The sequence below is a fragment of the Symsagittifera roscoffensis genome, chromosome 5 (genome assembly GCF_963678635.1).
Source record: "Symsagittifera roscoffensis chromosome 5, txSymRosc1.1, whole genome shotgun sequence".
NCBI lineage: Eukaryota > Metazoa > Xenacoelomorpha > Acoela > Convolutidae > Symsagittifera > Symsagittifera roscoffensis.
This window is the reverse complement of record NC_087066.1, coordinates 23,037,921-23,054,409: the sequence shown is the minus strand read 5'-3', so window position 1 is coordinate 23,054,409 and position 16,489 is coordinate 23,037,921. Positions and strand designations below refer to the sequence as shown.

At 34.3% G+C, this 16,489-nt stretch overlaps 3 protein-coding genes across 10 annotated transcripts in view; 2 read left to right on the top strand and 1 right to left on the bottom strand.

Annotated features, from left to right (window-relative positions):
• LOC134845631 (metal transporter nramp1 homolog) overlaps positions 1–16,489 on the top strand; it is a 505,909-nt gene that overhangs the window by 50,187 nt on the left and 439,233 nt on the right. The window lies entirely within an intron of this gene.
• LOC134845632 (TATA-binding protein-associated factor 2N-like) overlaps positions 1–16,489 on the bottom strand; it is a 159,948-nt gene that overhangs the window by 110,701 nt on the left and 32,758 nt on the right. The gene's annotated exons all lie outside the window — the stretch shown is intronic.
• The window catches only part of LOC134845634 (GDP-mannose 4,6 dehydratase-like), a 50,973-nt gene that overhangs the window by 2,450 nt on the left and 32,034 nt on the right, over positions 1–16,489 (top strand). For both annotated transcript variants that reach the window (XM_063862645.1, XM_063862644.1), the window contains exons 2-3: positions 310–521; positions 6,094–6,178. In XM_063862645.1, coding sequence (XP_063718715.1) covers positions 423–521; positions 6,094–6,178 — 184 coding nt within the window. In that variant the 5' untranslated portion in view covers positions 310–422. The remainder of the gene's footprint in view (positions 1–309; positions 522–6,093; positions 6,179–16,489) is intronic.

The following is a 16,489-nucleotide window of genomic DNA, read 5'->3' as shown; positions in this document are numbered from 1 at the left end:
TTAAATCTTTTTAACAGCTCTCCTTTTTGTCTGAGGTGGTAATAAATTCTCTATATATCCAGTAAAGCTTAACTGTTAAGTAATCCATTAAGGGGGTGATGGAAGATTTTGGTTTTTATGTACTAGAAAAGTAAGACTGGCGAGTAATAAAGAGACCTTGTTTCTGTTTCCACACTTCCGTTTAAACTGTATATTTGGCTATACAAGTCTGGAAGTCGCACTGATTTTGGTATTATTGCACCGATTTTTGAAATCATCCAGTATAAACCTAGACTTTCTATAAATATCAAAGATCAATGGATGTTTCAGCTCTGATTACACACCTTGAATCAGCAAAAATCTGTCTACGACATCTTCGACTACGAATTAAGTTTATTTATTGACCTTGAACCGAGTTGCAGCCGTAAAAACCACAAAGAATTATGTCTGGAGACGGGACGAAAAAAGTGGCTCTTATCACTGGAATCACAGGTCAAGACGGATCCTACCTCACAGAACTTCTACTAGCCAAAGGATACATGGTAAGTGCAGAATTGTTTGTTTAATTAGGCAAGCAAGTTTTCTTGACTGCCATTCATAGTCTAATAAAGCTATTCACCCGTACTGAACATCTAAATCAAAATGCAGTGCTCAATTATCTGAACAAAACGAGCGAAACTTAAACTTCAAATGCATTTTTCTCAAAATGGGTTACCATTCGATAAAAAAAAAACAGAACAAAAATTGCTTGGAATTCAATCAGAATTACTATGGTGCAATTTAGTTTTCGCAACCAAAATTTTACCCCAAAAATGGATCATTTTGGCTTTTTTTATTCAATTACGAATAACGCTGAAATTACCAAATAATTGATGATAAAATTATATCAAAAGGAGTCTCTTACACATCCGAACAAAGTTTTGACAGGTAAAATATCCAAGTACTTAAGCAAAATGTTTAAAGTTTGTTTAAAGCAAAGATTTTTGAATGCTATCTAGTAGCAGTGACTTTTTTGGGTATCAAGCAAAACTTTTTCTCTCGCACAGGCTTCTTTTGATATATTTTCGTTATCAAATAAATCGGCAGTGTTAGCGTATTTCTTATAAACTGAAAAAAAACAAATAGCACATTTTTGGGCTAAAATTTTGGTTTCAATTTTTGCAAAATCATAATAATAAGAATCATACTAATAATAATAATAATAATCATAATAATAATTTAAAAAATAATAATAATTCTGGTGAAACTCTAAGCAACTTTTTTTCTCTTCAGTTTTTGTCTAATATTAGCCCAAATTGAGAAAACTTGTATAAAGTTTGAAAAACTCGTTTTGTCCGGTTATTTCAAATCAGCTCTAAAATCTGTTCACTATTTTGGCAGTTGTTAGAAAAATAAAAGTTGTTGGCTTATAAAATCAGCCTTTCGCAGAGATGAAAACAATTTGATCTCGACAAACTGTTTAGGCATGTTACGGCTTGATTCCAGATAGATCACTTTTGAATAATCTCTGACAAAACTTGCCAATGATTTAATCAGAAAAAAAAGTTGATTCAACAAAACTTGAAAGCATTTGGAGTTGTGCAGGTGATTGTCAGTCTTTTTTATTTATCATTGTACAATCAAAACTATGAGATCTGATATCTTAATTTTGGGGCGTGCCGTGACATACAATTGAACTTTTAAAAATTAAATTTTAACGGCCATCAAAATTATCTTTTTTATTGCTTTTTGCACATTTTTTGATATTTTCAATTCCCATGAAAAAATTAGAAGTTTAAAGACTATTTGCCCCATTTGCACTAGTTTTTTTCAAACTCCCTTTATATCAGTTTTCAACTGAGTTATCTAAAACAATTTAGACGAAAAAAATCAATAATAACTTTTTTACAGCAAAAAATCGTATTCTATGTGTCACTTCTCAGTATTATTTTGTTTCACATTTTGGTATTCCATCGCAAAAAAAACTACAAGTTAATTTGTTTCCATCTTTTATCTGTATTACGTACAAAAAAGATTGAAATGAAACTTTAACACAGAGGCGAAGCCACCCTTTAATTACATTAATACAAAATAGCACAAAATGAACCCATTTATTGACAGAAAAAGGAGTATTGGTAAAAAAGACTTGTTGTGAAAATAACAACGAACCCTATTGAAACCCATATTGCCTTATCGTATTTTGTGCAATCGACTGGTTTTTGAGTTTCATGGAAAATAATTGATCATAATGGAATATACCGGCAGAAAACTGAACCCGTATAATTGATTTTCATGCCCATTTAGCTGGATAAATATTAGTTCATTTTTTATTTCAATACAATCCATTGTTTTCGTTTATAAAATCAACCAAAATTGATTATTGTTTCTGCAAATATGAAAAGATTACTCAATACTTTGGAGCACATTCTCCAAAGCTAAAACCCGAATGAACGTGTTCATTCACGTGTACCCGTTACCCCAAAATTCAATTCCCACACCCCCTCCCCCACCATATCCCATTCAACACAACCTCCCCCACACACCTTAATACCCGCCTCCCAACCACCAAACAACTTTCCAGAACCTGCTACACAATACGCACACACACACACACACACACACACTGGGGGTTGGCTTAAAAATGGAGCTTAACATGAGATGGAGGACAAAGAAGGAACGAGGGATAAAAATTGGGAAAAAGTTAAAAAAGATCAGTAGAAACTAGAAAAAAAATAAACAACAAAATTTGTGAAAAGAAAAAGTTGAAAAAAAAGCAATTTTAATAATAATATCAAAAGCAAAAAGACCTGCAAATTTGCGACAACATTGCACTGTGCTGAAAATTTCATACATCTTTAACAACAAGTTTAAAGAATCCATTATAATCGATTATAATTGAATAAAATAGATTACATTGATCTGTCAAAAAATATAACCCATTTGTAATCAATTATAATCTATTAAATTTAATATATGTGGAGACTGCTAACAATAAAAACGGTGGCAGGAGGTATCAAAATGTAATCTTTCAAAGTCCTAATTAGAATCGGAAAGATACAGCACGTGTTAATTCATTTGAGTCTAAATTTTTGGACTCAATTTGAGTCTTTCACTTAAGGAAATTGTTCTAAAGACTAAATCGCAATTAGAGCCTCAAAATCTGAAATTTATTTCAATTAACAAGTTTTAATCCCCAATTTTCAAAATCACGTACAGAAAACTACGTCATTATATCAATTTTCTTTGGAATAACATCTACTAAAATGAGTCAAATTTCTTGGGGTTTATCCCAACAGAATCAGCGAACGCTTGTAATCGGTGGCCACGAGTTTACGAAAAAACAGGAAACAAAGAATGGAAACATTCACTGGAAGTGTTCAAGATGGGGCTCCCATAAATGCAAAACGACAGCAATAACCAGAGAAAACGATCTTATTTCCTGTAGAAATGAGCACACGCACGAAGTATTTCCTGGTCGTTCGGATGCAAGGCTTCTCGTGCAGAAAATGAAACAGGACACAACAGCATAATTATAGCAAACGGCCTGCAGTCTGTCTCCGAAGAAAAAGCAGTTCAATTAGCTCTTCCTTGCCGGTCGGCTATTAACCGGGCCCTCAATCGACAGAAGGTAAATGATAGACCCACGTTGCCGCCAATTGTCGACAGACATTTTGAAGTGCCAAAGCAACATAAGGATTTTTGCGTCTTCGATAGCAGCATTGAAGATCCAGAAAGGGTGTTGATTTTTGGAGATCGGGACAATATCCAGAGTTTGATATTACATCGAGATGTTTGGCTGTGTGATGGAGCGTTCAAAGTTTGCCCGATTCAGTTTTATCAACGCTACACCATCCACATTCAACTCGCTGGCTTTTACCCCCCCCCCTGCATTTATGCACTGTTGCCCAACAAAACAGAACACACTTACAAAAAGCTACTGAAGTGGTTATCAGCCATCACCGAAAACCACTAGCCTCACCGCATTCTCCTCGATTTTGAACGTGCAGCACTGAACGCTTTCGCTAGTCACCATACCGGAGCGTTGCTGAAAAACTGCTATTTTCACTTATGTCAAGCGTTCAACCGGAAAATAAACGAAGTGGGCCTGAAGCGACTGTACGAAACTAATCAGGATCTCAATTTGTCATTGCGCTTAATTCCAGCTCTAAGTTTCGTACCAGTTGAAATGGTCAATGCTGCTTTTGACTTGGTCATTGAGGAAATCGAAAACGTGTCGGACAAATTTGATCTTGCTTATTTAAGAAATAGCCGCAACGCATTTCTATAGCAACATTGGATTAAAATTTCTGTTCGTTCATGCTTTGAACTCATTTCCATTTTGAACGCGCAAGTTTTACGTTGCTTTGATATTTTGTTCACGTGCGTCAATTATTCTTTGATCATAATTAATGGTTCTTTGATTTGTTCGGAAATATACTGTTTCGGATTCTTCAAGAGGATGGGGTAAGTTTCAATTGCTTTAATTATAGGGTAGAATGGTATAGGGTAGATTGGTATAGGGTAGATTGGTATGTAGGATAGAATAGTATAGGGTAGATTAGCATAGGGTAGATTGGAATAGGGTAGAATGTCATGGAACCATAAAAACACAATGTAATTGATTACTATCCATGAAATTCAGTGCGGGGATGCTAAAAATTGACAAAAGTCTCTGTCTATTGAAAAAAAATAAGTAAGAGTACCGTGCGTTATAGAAAGAAAAACTACCAGAAAAAGTTGATCAGTTCTTTTTCTATCTGTTTCTAGTGCTTTAGCTCTCAAACTGTCGGCAAAATTTTTATCTTTTGGTCTGTTTGTTGATATATGCTTAGATTTTTTTGATCAATTAATGCAATCAAAATCAGTACCAAAAAGTTTTCATTGTAAAAGTAAAGATCAGTTGAATTCTTCATTTGATGTGTATGAATACTATCTGATTTTGCGTAGAGATAACGATGGACACAATCTTGCTTTCTAATGTTTAAAAAAACTCGCTGTTTTTTCATAGCGACGACTGATTTTAAAATATTGAAAAAAAACACTCACCTAGAACTTTCATTTTTTAAAAATGGTTTGAAAAACTCATTTATGTCTCTGAATTCATTGTCATTTTATTTCACGGGTCCTAAATGTTCTATGCGATGTTGTTTTTTGTTCGCAACGAACAAAATTTCGATACAAAACAAGCATAAACGTTTGCTGCGCAAAATTGTTGACCACGTTTATTTTTACAAAAATTTTTTATTTAAAAAAAAGAAAGAAAAAATTAAAATAACTTTTAGATCTTTTTAGATTTTTTCAAAAATTGAAATTTTGAAAACTATTACAGAAGGTTGTGTATTGTCTATGGTAGGCAATAAACTTTTTTTGACCAAATCAATTGTTTCAGTCAAAATGAAAAAGTTTCGAAATACAATTTTACAAAATTTTTCGTTGGAAGTTTCGTTGGAAGTTTCTTTGAAATTTCTTTTCAAAAAAACTGTGTTTATCTATTATAAACAATAATTCAAGCGTTTGAATTTTATTTTTCTTCGTTTTCTTTTGTTACTATCTGAACATCCTTGATTAGAATCTTTTGTCTTTGGCCCTCTTGAAAAAATTGGTTTTGGATTCCGAATAACGACTTGAACGGCTTCGATAGTTTGTCACATGTAAACCTAGGACATTTCTTTGAGGTATTTGAAATTGGGCGGTAAGAAAAACCAACATACAACGCCGTAGTGTCATCCCACTTCGTGAACTGTTCGAACTAATTGTTTGGCGAAAAATTCGAACACAGAAAATGTAAAAACTGTATAAAACTTTTATGAACAGTTTTTTGTCAGTCCAGACTTTTACCAGAAAAAAATGGAGGCACACCAAACTTTTTTGAAAACCCTCCACTACAAAAAATCTGCCCTTTTTTAACAGTGCGGTGATATGATTGTAAAGGTAATTGTAATAATAATGAATTCATGTTGCTGTTCTCGCTTGTAGACGTGATAAATTTCCGAAAATCGATGTATTTACTCGGTTATACGCAGTTATACATAAGTAATGAATTTTAAAAAATCAATCATAGAAATTTTCAATCATATGCATTTAAGATCGTTATTGCAATTTTATTCAGTTATTTTAGGTGATTAAATTTTCCAGGTGCATGGAATTATCAGACGAGTGAGCACTTTCAACACGAAGAGAATAGAAAACATTGGGTACGATCCAAACGTCAAAGGACGAAGTAAGTCTGTTTTTTCAAGAATTGTTAATTAAGGACGCCTCAATTAGTTCAGAATTTTTATTCGTCATCAATTTGTCAATGCAACAACATCTGTTAACTCCTTGGTTAGTTCATAACTTAATCAATTATTCAATGAAACAGCATTATCAAGTTTTTACTAGTACCCGCATCCAAGTTTAGGCGTAAATAATCGATTATAACGGATTATTATGATGATTTTTTGACAACTATAATCGATTATAATTACCAAAATTAGGTCCTTAAGGGATTTATAATTGATTATAATCGTGATATTTTCCAAGAGATTATAATCGATTATAATTGATTATAATTGATTATAGTTCTTACTAAAAACCCTTAAAATCAATTATAATCGATTATAATCGATTATAATCTCTTATTTTGCCAAAATTTTTCTTTTTTCGAATTATATCTTATGGGTTGTATTTTTTGTGTCAATTAGAAAATCTCTAAAAGAGAGATCTCTTGAACACTTTGGTTCATTTGAACACAAAGTTTTACCACGAAACAAAAGTTTCATAGAGATCCTTTCATATGAGTGGAAAGGTTCTCGCGGTAGATGAAAAATAAATTTTCCGAATCAATCATGAAACTAAATCAATTTGCTGATGTTTTGGTGTTCAAAAAAGCTTAAAATATGCATCGCAAAACAACTCTATTGGGGAAGAAATGAAAAAAAAACTTAAAAATTTGAATTAATTGGAAAACTTTAAAAATATTTGTCTCATTTTTCATTGGGACCAACGTCCACAAAAAGCATAAAATATAAACATTTTAGATGCAACTTCGAAGACAAAAATGGACAAACAAAAGGGATTATAATCGATTATAATCGATTATAATGGATTTTTGTGCAAAACTAATGAAATAGAAATTTGAATAAAAAAATGGATTATAATCAATTATAATCGATTATAATTGTGTCGAAAAATAGACGAATAAATAATCGATTACAATCGATTATAATGGATTATAATTAATTATATTTTGATTTTAAAAAGAGAGATTATAATTGATTATTAATTGATTAAAATCGATTGTTTCGCAATTTTAGTGAGACTGGTACTAAAATCGTAATATAATCGATTATTAACGCTTGGAACTGGATGCGGGTACACTTTAAACGTTACTTGTTCAGAAATCATTGCTAATTTGAGGTTGTTTTTTTGGCTTTGTTATAATTTGTCCAAACTTGAAATGTTAAAACTGTCTTAAAAATGTTTAAATAAATGTAGTGCGTTCATTCAACAGCAATTCAAAAGTAAAATATCGAAGCATTGGGAGAAAAAAGGTGGGGAAAAAATTGTCTGACATTTTGTGGTTCATGGTTTGCTATGCAAAAACAAAACGGAATACAAAACGGAATACAAATTCAATCATAATTAATGTCTTTTTTTTTCTAAATGGACTGGGAACGCCGGGTATGGGCAAAGATTAAATTAGCATTCCGATGATTTACTGTAGCAGCTTCCGCTGTAACAACAGATTTAATTGCCTTAGCTAAAATGTAGTAAGGATGGACTTTTAGTAGGCATTGATGAGAAAAATGAAGAATGAAACTTCTAAATGAGCTCATAACCAGAAAATTCTAACAGTGTTTTTCTTCATTCGGTAAAAACTTTTTGGAAAATTATAAATGCTTGCTTGAATACGTCTGAATGGTGTTCACGTGTTACTTCTTGGTCCCAAAAGGCAATTGTAAGTTATTTCTAGATTTGCGTGGAAAAAATAGCCGATTCGAAAATGCATCTTCATCTCCAGTCATCCTAACGCGGTCGTTTTTCTCTATCTGACCGTTTTCTTTGCTTTTTTTTTCAGAAGTTGGTAATTTTTTAAACTAAATCGAGATAAATGTATTTGGCGGTACAAGACCTAATAAATTTGAGTAGATTATTTGAGACTCATGGTTTAAATGTACAATCAATTTTTTTAGTCTTATTGCAAAAACCCCACGATTTGCAGGCACTCCGTTGAATTTGACTTATTTTATTTTTTTATTTTACTTTATGTTTCACAGAAGTTAACAAATTTTTGCAGTTTAGCTCATAGTTCTTTGTCTCGTTTTGTTGTTCCGACTATGCGAAAAATGTGAGAAATCTTGTATTCGGTAAATTTTGTTGTTCCGGCCATTGAAATTGGGAGAAACTTTGTATTCGGGTGTGTGCGTGAAGGTCAGGGTAAACAGATAGCCTTCAAGGCCGAACATAAATGATAATGCGCAAAAAAAACTTAGTGTGACAGTCTTACATATAATACTATAACAGGATGTTTATATATAATCCGGACGGATAACACTTTTCTTCCCCGGTTACAAGAAAATTGAATTTTAGCTTGTTAGTTTTGCTTTGTACTTTTTATCCTAATTCATCGCCCTTTCTTTCTCTCTCCTCTAGGATTGTTCTCTCTCTTACTTTCTTTCCTCTTCGTTGTTGTTCTAGTCGTCACCCTTTTTGCCTGTGGTAGTTTTTCTTCAATTACTCGGGAATCGCTGCTCGTTGTGATTGTTACCACCTCGGTGGGCTTTTCTTGTTGCAAAGTCTTTAAGAGCTCGAGCCACGCTACCACTTCCTTCTGATTTTTTTTGTCTGCCTGGTGGGCTAATCTCTTTATCAGTTCCTTTATTGGACCTGCTTCCTGATTGGCGATGGTTGAGGAGTACCTCTCTTTGTTCCCACTTGCATTATTGTCATCGCGCTGCCCAGTTTTCTTGATAGCGTGCTAATTCTTATTCGTATTGACGGCCAGATTGTTGGCGGCGTTTTCTTTGTATCTCTCTTCTTCTTACTTGGCTCAAGTATCCCCTCTTCTGGTGAACAGTCTGACACTTCCGTGTTCGAGGCTGAGAACGCAGAATCGCGAATTGTTTGCCCTTTGCTTTCGGGATTCCTCCTGTCCTTTTACTATGCTGACATAGTGTTGTTTTGCTCTCATTGATTGTCAATAATTCGTTCTTTTTTCTGAGGTAGCAAGGCTGTTTTGACCTTGCTAGTTGCTGGACCAGTAGTTTACATTAGGTCTGTCACCACAAGTAAGTGTGTTTTTTTGTCGAAATTTGAAAACATTTTTGCTTTGAACAACTCAATTTGCGCGTTTAGAGGTTTCCACATTGTGTGAATTTTGGGAAAAAAATACAGCAAATGGAAAAACTGGTGGTGACAACAAAAATGTTGTTCCAAGTCGTCCTTCAAACAAAGCAGTTAAGGTTGTAAAAATTTGAATTGTTTTTACTTTGTCTGTTAGTGTTACTTGATCGAGTTTGAATCGTACCTTCAACAAATTGCTTTTGAGCCCTCAATCACGTTTTTTGTTCTTGTTGTTGCTATTAACCCCGGCGCGCGCTGAGAAAGAGTCCCAGAAACTTGATAATTCTTGTCAGGGACGTGAACCGTGGCGCATCGTGAAAACAGCAGCAAAAATTGTGGAGATGGCTGAGGTTTGTAAGGCATCTGTGCGTACAGTTTTCGCTGTTCTTCCACTCATAAAACTTGATAAATTGCCGCCATGAAAATAGGTTACATGACAAAATATTCCTTCCCTTAAAATCTCAAACGAGAAGATTCCAGTCGATAAGAACCCATTCCAAAAAATACCTCGTTCTGAAAAATTGCCTACGTCATAAGATACCATAAGTTAAAAAATAAAGAATCAAAGAATTGAAAATCAAGGTGTTCAATCAACCAAAGCAAAAACAAAAATCCGGTTAAAATCAAAGAAACGAAAAAATATTGCTGCACAAAATCTGAACATAAATGACTTTGCTAATCACTTGGCTTTCAAAATGAAAACTCAATCACTAAAACAGCTTAAACTCAGGTCAGTACAAACTTGAAAAAGAGTTTTTTGCGAAATTTTCTTATCACACTACTTTTTCTTTGAAATTATTTTCATTGCAAGTCGCTTGCCATTTTAGTTGATAAAAATTATCCATTCTCGGTTTGATCAATTTTTTTTGCTAGACGCAATACTCAAAGACCCGACAGGTCCCTATTCCATTCTGGGATGAAACTGCTAGAGAGAAAATATTGCGTTTCGTTGTTCTCCGGGACGGTGGAAAGATACTTTAAAATGAAATAACTTAGGCAAAAAAGACAAATTAGGCAAAAAGAAAAAAAAACATTTAGTAGGTTAAATTATGAGCTGAACGGAACTAAGACAATATGTTAAAGAGTCTGTGGATAAACTAGTTATCGGTGGTTCAATATTTTTTCTTATCACACAACTTTTTCCGGTAATAGTTGATAGTACCGACGGATGCCTTCAGAACGTTAAGTTTTTGATAATAGCAATCAATTGAGTTTTTTCAAGAATTGCATATACTGAAGGATGATTGCCCTGAAATAAAGCGTCAAAGTGGCAACACTTAGATGCCTCACTTAAATTGCATATGTGGTTTGGGCTAAATCACACACAGTTTTTTGATAATGATTCCAAAAAAAAGTAAGCAGCGTTTTTCGGCCAATCAAATTCCCTCTAATGTACGTTTTTTGAAATTGAGCCGTGATCTCGTATAATGGTTTGAGATCGTTTTGTAAAATATCCAATTTGGTTGGCACCGTATATTTCCTCAATTATTAGGTTGAACTAGATTTTCACTTTAGACTACGGCATAAAACTATTAGCAAGAAACAAATTCAGCGCTAAGACTAATCCTTTTGAGGCTTTATTTGGATATTTTCCGTATATAGCACTGAGAGAGGTAAAAAAAGCTTCTTTTAGGACCAGATGGATTATGAGACACAAATAAGCAATCAACGCCGGGATTTGAAAATTTAAACGTTTTTCGGGGTTACATCTCCATAAAGCGATTCAAGTGCGGTTAGGAATCTGTTATAGGTTCGTAAGCAATTGTTGCTGAGCAGAGCATAGAGGTTAGGTGAATGGAACCCGCTAAACTCGATATGTACCGGGTAGAGCTGGTAAAATTGACTTGGAGAAATTTCGAATAAAATTGTATACAAGCCAGATTCTGTTGTAAAATTTAAGTGCATTGAGGTTCTCAATATCACCAAAAACCTGGTGGTCTTGCAATCTTGTTTTCGTTTTCTAAAAAGTCAAATTGCGTGAAACGATCCGATGTATCGAAATCGTGGTTATCTGTGGCAATAGTGGGTAGGGATGTCGTTTTTTTCTTCTGTTAACAGAACGCGTTATCGCCGACCGAGAGGACAGAGACAGTTGGGTTGCCTTGTCTTCCTACGCTAATCCCAAACTGGCTGCGATGATTTGGTTCCTCACTGGACATCGTTGATATCTAACTCTCTGCTTCATATGCTGAGCTAGTTGTCGAGCTTCTGATCGTCCTGTTCTGAGATCGTGACTATGCTCGTTGCTGTTAGCGGTTATATCGCTCCCACAAGTGATTAAAGTTTTTGGGCACTTATATGATCTCCATTTGCTGCAGCGCCAGTTATTGATGTCTTTGAATCGCGTTTCTTCTGAATTTCATGGCCATCAAGAATATTAATCATTTGGCTGTTTTGTGAGGTTTCTTTTTTTTGTGAAGTGAAAGATTTCTTTCTGACTACTCAATGAGTTAAAGGGTGAGATAATCAATGCAGCGTGTACATATTGTCAACTGAGTTGTTCTAATTCAAGGCCATATTAACACTGAGTTCTACACATGCTGTCTGTATCTTAATCTAGAAAAGGAGTCCAGCTTGAATTTACTTATTTTACACTAGTGGACAAAAATAAGCGCAAATTCAAGTTTTTACTTCCCAAAATGCCTGTTTTCATTGTCCATTTTGGACAACGTTTCCTTTGAATTTCACAAACCTTTTTACATATACCAAGAGCAAATGATCAGAGCTACCTTTTATAAAACTATCAGTTCTTTTCCGGGACTGAAACTGCCAGTTTTCTTCATTTCCACTAAGATTTCTACTTGGCGTAACAAATTGAGAAGCTTTCGACTTGAGTAAAGTTTTCACACTGATTGTTTCCATTGTCTCGCTGAAAATGTTTCACGTCCATTAACAATTAATTTACTCCGTTTGTTCGAGAAAGACTTCAGTAAGAAGCAAAACTTAGTACAGAAGAAGAAATCTGTCCTTTCCAGTCACGGAAAAATTTTTATGTCTTTGAAGCCAAAGGTTGATAGTTTATAAAGGGTAGCTCTAATCATTTGCTCTCGGTATTTTTGAAACGTTAATGAAATTCGAAGGAAATTGTGTCCAAAATGAACATTGAAACATTACATTTTAGAGAGTTACCTCCTGAATGTGCGCTTATTTTTGTCCCCTAGTGTAAATTTGCGTTGTTCATTGATAGTGCGACCCTATTGAGATATCACTAACTCTAAATTTGTTTCTGATTACGCATGTATTATGACTCGAGTTCATAATTTATGTGATATTTTCAACTGGTACGAGGTTTTATGGTATGGCAGATTTTTGTACAAGAAAGATTTTGGAATGGAATTATTTTTCATGGGAGTTTTTGGTATTGTATCTTTGGTATGGCGTCCTGGCCATCAAATTGACCAAGAAAAATGTAATTACAGAAAGATCATATCGAAAGCTTTGGAAAAGTGAAGCATAGCTAGACCTATTTTTGTGTGAAGAAGTTTTTGCTAAAAAATAAATTTCAAACGTTTTCGCAACTATGTGCATCGTCAGTATTTTTACAATAAACTAATCTAAATGGCGATAAAACATCAATTTACAAATGTTATTTACAATAACTCAAATACAATTTGGTTCTAAACCACCATGTTAAAAAGCTAGCCAATCACAGTTGACCTGTGAATTACTATTACGATTAAAGTACTTTTAACCTCTAAAATTAATTAAACAATTTAAAATATGTTTTTAAACTCATGTTTTTTCATTAGGCTTTGGAATAGATTCCATTTTTGTTCGGTTTTTTGTAACAGGAGTAACGGAAAATTTATGCTCAGAATAGTTTTTTTCTTGACAAAATTCGACTTTTTATCAAGCTTTTTTTTGACAGAATTCGTGTGGTTTTGTTGATCAAAACCATCGCATTTAAAAAACATGAATATTGAAATTGCGGTAGATCATGATTTCACTGGGGAAAAATCATAATGTTGGACGAAAATGGCAAGACGCTTGGCTAAAAATTGGTTAGTGATTTAAGAACACTAAAAACATATAGCTTCTATTTAAATATAGCCGGGTTGGTAGGATTGTCTGTTCAATTCAGTTCAGTTCTTTTCTGATCTTTTAGGCGTTTTGTCGCCTCTATCGATCAGCTCATGATAAACTCCTTTTCGATTAATTAGTCTCAAACTTATTAATTCTGCTTTTCTCTCAATGTTTGTCCAGGTTGTTCTTGAAAGCGTTCAAGGTCTTCGAGTCAATTACTTCTCCTGGCAACATGTTCCAATCTGCAGCTGATCTAATGGTAACAAAGTTTTTCCGCAATTCGAAATTGGCCTTCTTTACTTTTTTGTCATTTGTCCTTGTGTCACAATTATTCAATTCGAACATGTCTTTCGTAGCTTTTGTTTCATAACATTGTAACCTAATTTGAACAATTCGATCATTGTTCCTCGCCTTCTGCGGTATTCAAGTGACGATAGTTCTAGTTTCTTTAACCTTTCATTTTAGCTTAGTGTCTGCAGCCCTTGTACCATTCGTGTCGCTCGTCGCTGCACAAGTTCAATTAATCTTGTGTTCTTCTTTAGCTGCGGGTACCAGGCTTGATTACAGAATTCCAAATGAGGCCTAATGAGGCCTTTATAAACATTAAAAATACAGGTATAGTCATTTTAATGAATTTTTTTTTCTTAAAAACTGCAATGATAGAATTTGCTTTTTTAATTTTTGCAAAGATACGAGAGTCAAAGGAGAGTTTACTATCGATCATCACTCCAAGATCTTTTTCTTCTCCTACCGTTTCAAGCTGTTTATTGTAAAGTTTATATGATCTTGTTTCACTTTTTGATCCTCCATTTGAGATTATCATATGTACACATTTATCTTCATTGAAATGCAAAAGACTTTTGTTTGACCAATCTTCGGCTTTTCTGAGAACTTCTTGCCGCAACTCAACGTCTTTGTTACTGGTAATTTCTCTGTATAATTTTGCATTGTCTGCTAATAAATATAATTTTGATATGACTGTGTTTGGCATTCAATTTATTCATATTACAAACAAAACAGGTCGCAGTACAGATCCTTGTGGAAACCCACTCACAACATCTTTCCATTCAGATCTACTGTCTTTTATCACAACTCTTCGTCGTCTTGTTAATAAAAAATTGTTGATCCAGCCCAGTGCTTTTCCTTTTTTTCCATATTGTTTTAGGATACCTATCAGTCTTTTTTTGCGGAACTGAGTTGAACGCTTTCTTGAAAGACAAGTAGATAACATCCGTTTCTCGGCGACTACCCATTGTTTTTTGAAATCATCCAGCACTCTCAGTAGTTGTAATTGTGATGATCTACCGGGCAGAAAACCAAACTGTTCATTTACAAGGACTTTATTTTCTTCTAGATGTTCCATGAGATGGGCTCTAATTATTTTCTCAAATAGTTCATAAACTATTGATGTAAAGTTTACTGGACGATTGTTGTCAGCTAACAACTTTTTCACTTTTTTGAAGATAGAGGCAATGTGAGCAAGTTTCCAGTCTTCAGGTAGCTTCGTTTCGTCCCAAGTTTTGTTGAAATTTTTTGTTAGAACTGGAGTCAGGAAATCTCTTAATTCAAACAGAAGTTTCGGGTGACTTTCGTCGGGCCCTGGAGATTTCGATGTATTGAGTGAGTCTAGTTGATCTTTCACCAATTGCTCTGTTATTTCTAAGTCCTTTATTGGATGGGTGATATCCAATTCTGGAATCTTCCATTCTCCTGGTAGTTCGTGAGTGAAGACTGATGAAAAGAACTTTGACAAAACTTCAACTTTTTTGATCTCATTGGTCGTTAAAGATCCATCATCCTGCACAAAAGCTGGTATTATTTTTTGTATCACGTTTTTCTGTCTCACATAGCTCTAGAGTTTTTTGGTTTCATTTTTACATCTTTAGCTATTTCACTTTCCTTTGCCCTTTGATCATTTCGAGTAACTGTCTTAACAGCTTTTCTTTTTTCTTTGTAGTGGTCAAAATTTACTTTTGTTCTTTTGGAGCAAAACTTTTCCAGTATTTATTTTTTGCTCTGATTGCCTGTCGAGTGGTATTGGTGAATAGTAAGTTGTTTCTGCAATCTGGATTGAGCCTAATTAATAGTACACATTTTTTTTTGTTAGTTCAGTCAGGAGTTCAAACAAATCCGTTCAAAGTTTTTCAACATTGTCTTCACTGTGAAGAAACGACAAATTTTTTACTTCATCTCTCATTTGGCGGTAGTCTCTTTTAGCGAAGTTGTATCTAATCATAGTCTTACTAATTTTGCGGTGCGCGGGTAACTCTATGAGAACGTGGTCGCTCTGTCCCAGAGGTGGTTGGATATTAGTGTTCAGGTCGCTTAGACCGGCATCAGTTAAAACTATATCTAGTAGTGATGGTTTATCTCCGGCAGTAATGCGAGTTGGTTCATCGATGTGTTGGGTTAGAAATGCATCCCTAACTGCTTCTAGAAATTTGAATTCTTTGCTCTCCTCGTCCTTGGTTATAGTGCAATCATCCCAGTTGGTTGATGGAAAGTTTGGGTCGCCCAAGATTACAGTATAATCCTTTACATCTTTTTCGCATAGTTCTTTGATTGATTGGCAAAGGCAATCGTTTTTCAATTCTGGTGAATTTGGGCTCCGGTAGACAACTGCCAAGCGGATAAATTTTCGATCAATAGCATTGTCACATATCATCATTTCTTGTAACTCGTTCGGGTTTTGTCTAATGCAGTAGTCTATAATTTTAATTACGAAAATTAAAATTCCTCGCCCGCAGTCGTTTGAATTCATGTTTACTGACTTAATATTACAGTTGTTAAATTTGTACCAAGCTGGATTCCACTCGGTTTTGGAATTTTTTGGTTCTGCTTCTACGAGAGCAATTACATCTTAAGGGTTCGTTTTATTTTCAATTAGTTTGATCAATTCCTGATGTTTCGTTTATGTTAGAGTGTCATTAATTGTGTACCAGAAGTTTAATATTCTAGTCTTGCTTTCTTCTTGACTTTTAGTATCTGCGTTCCTCAAACCAGATATACATAGTTTCCTTCCTGATCGTTCAAGTTTTTTGCTTCCGTAACTAGGTTCTGCACTTCTTCTCTTTTTTTCAAACTCCGATCCGGTCTAATTCTGGAATTTCTGATTTCTGCAGTGGCTTCTTTCAACTTTGGCAACTTTCGGTTTAATTGAATAGCATCTTGTTCAGTATTGAAG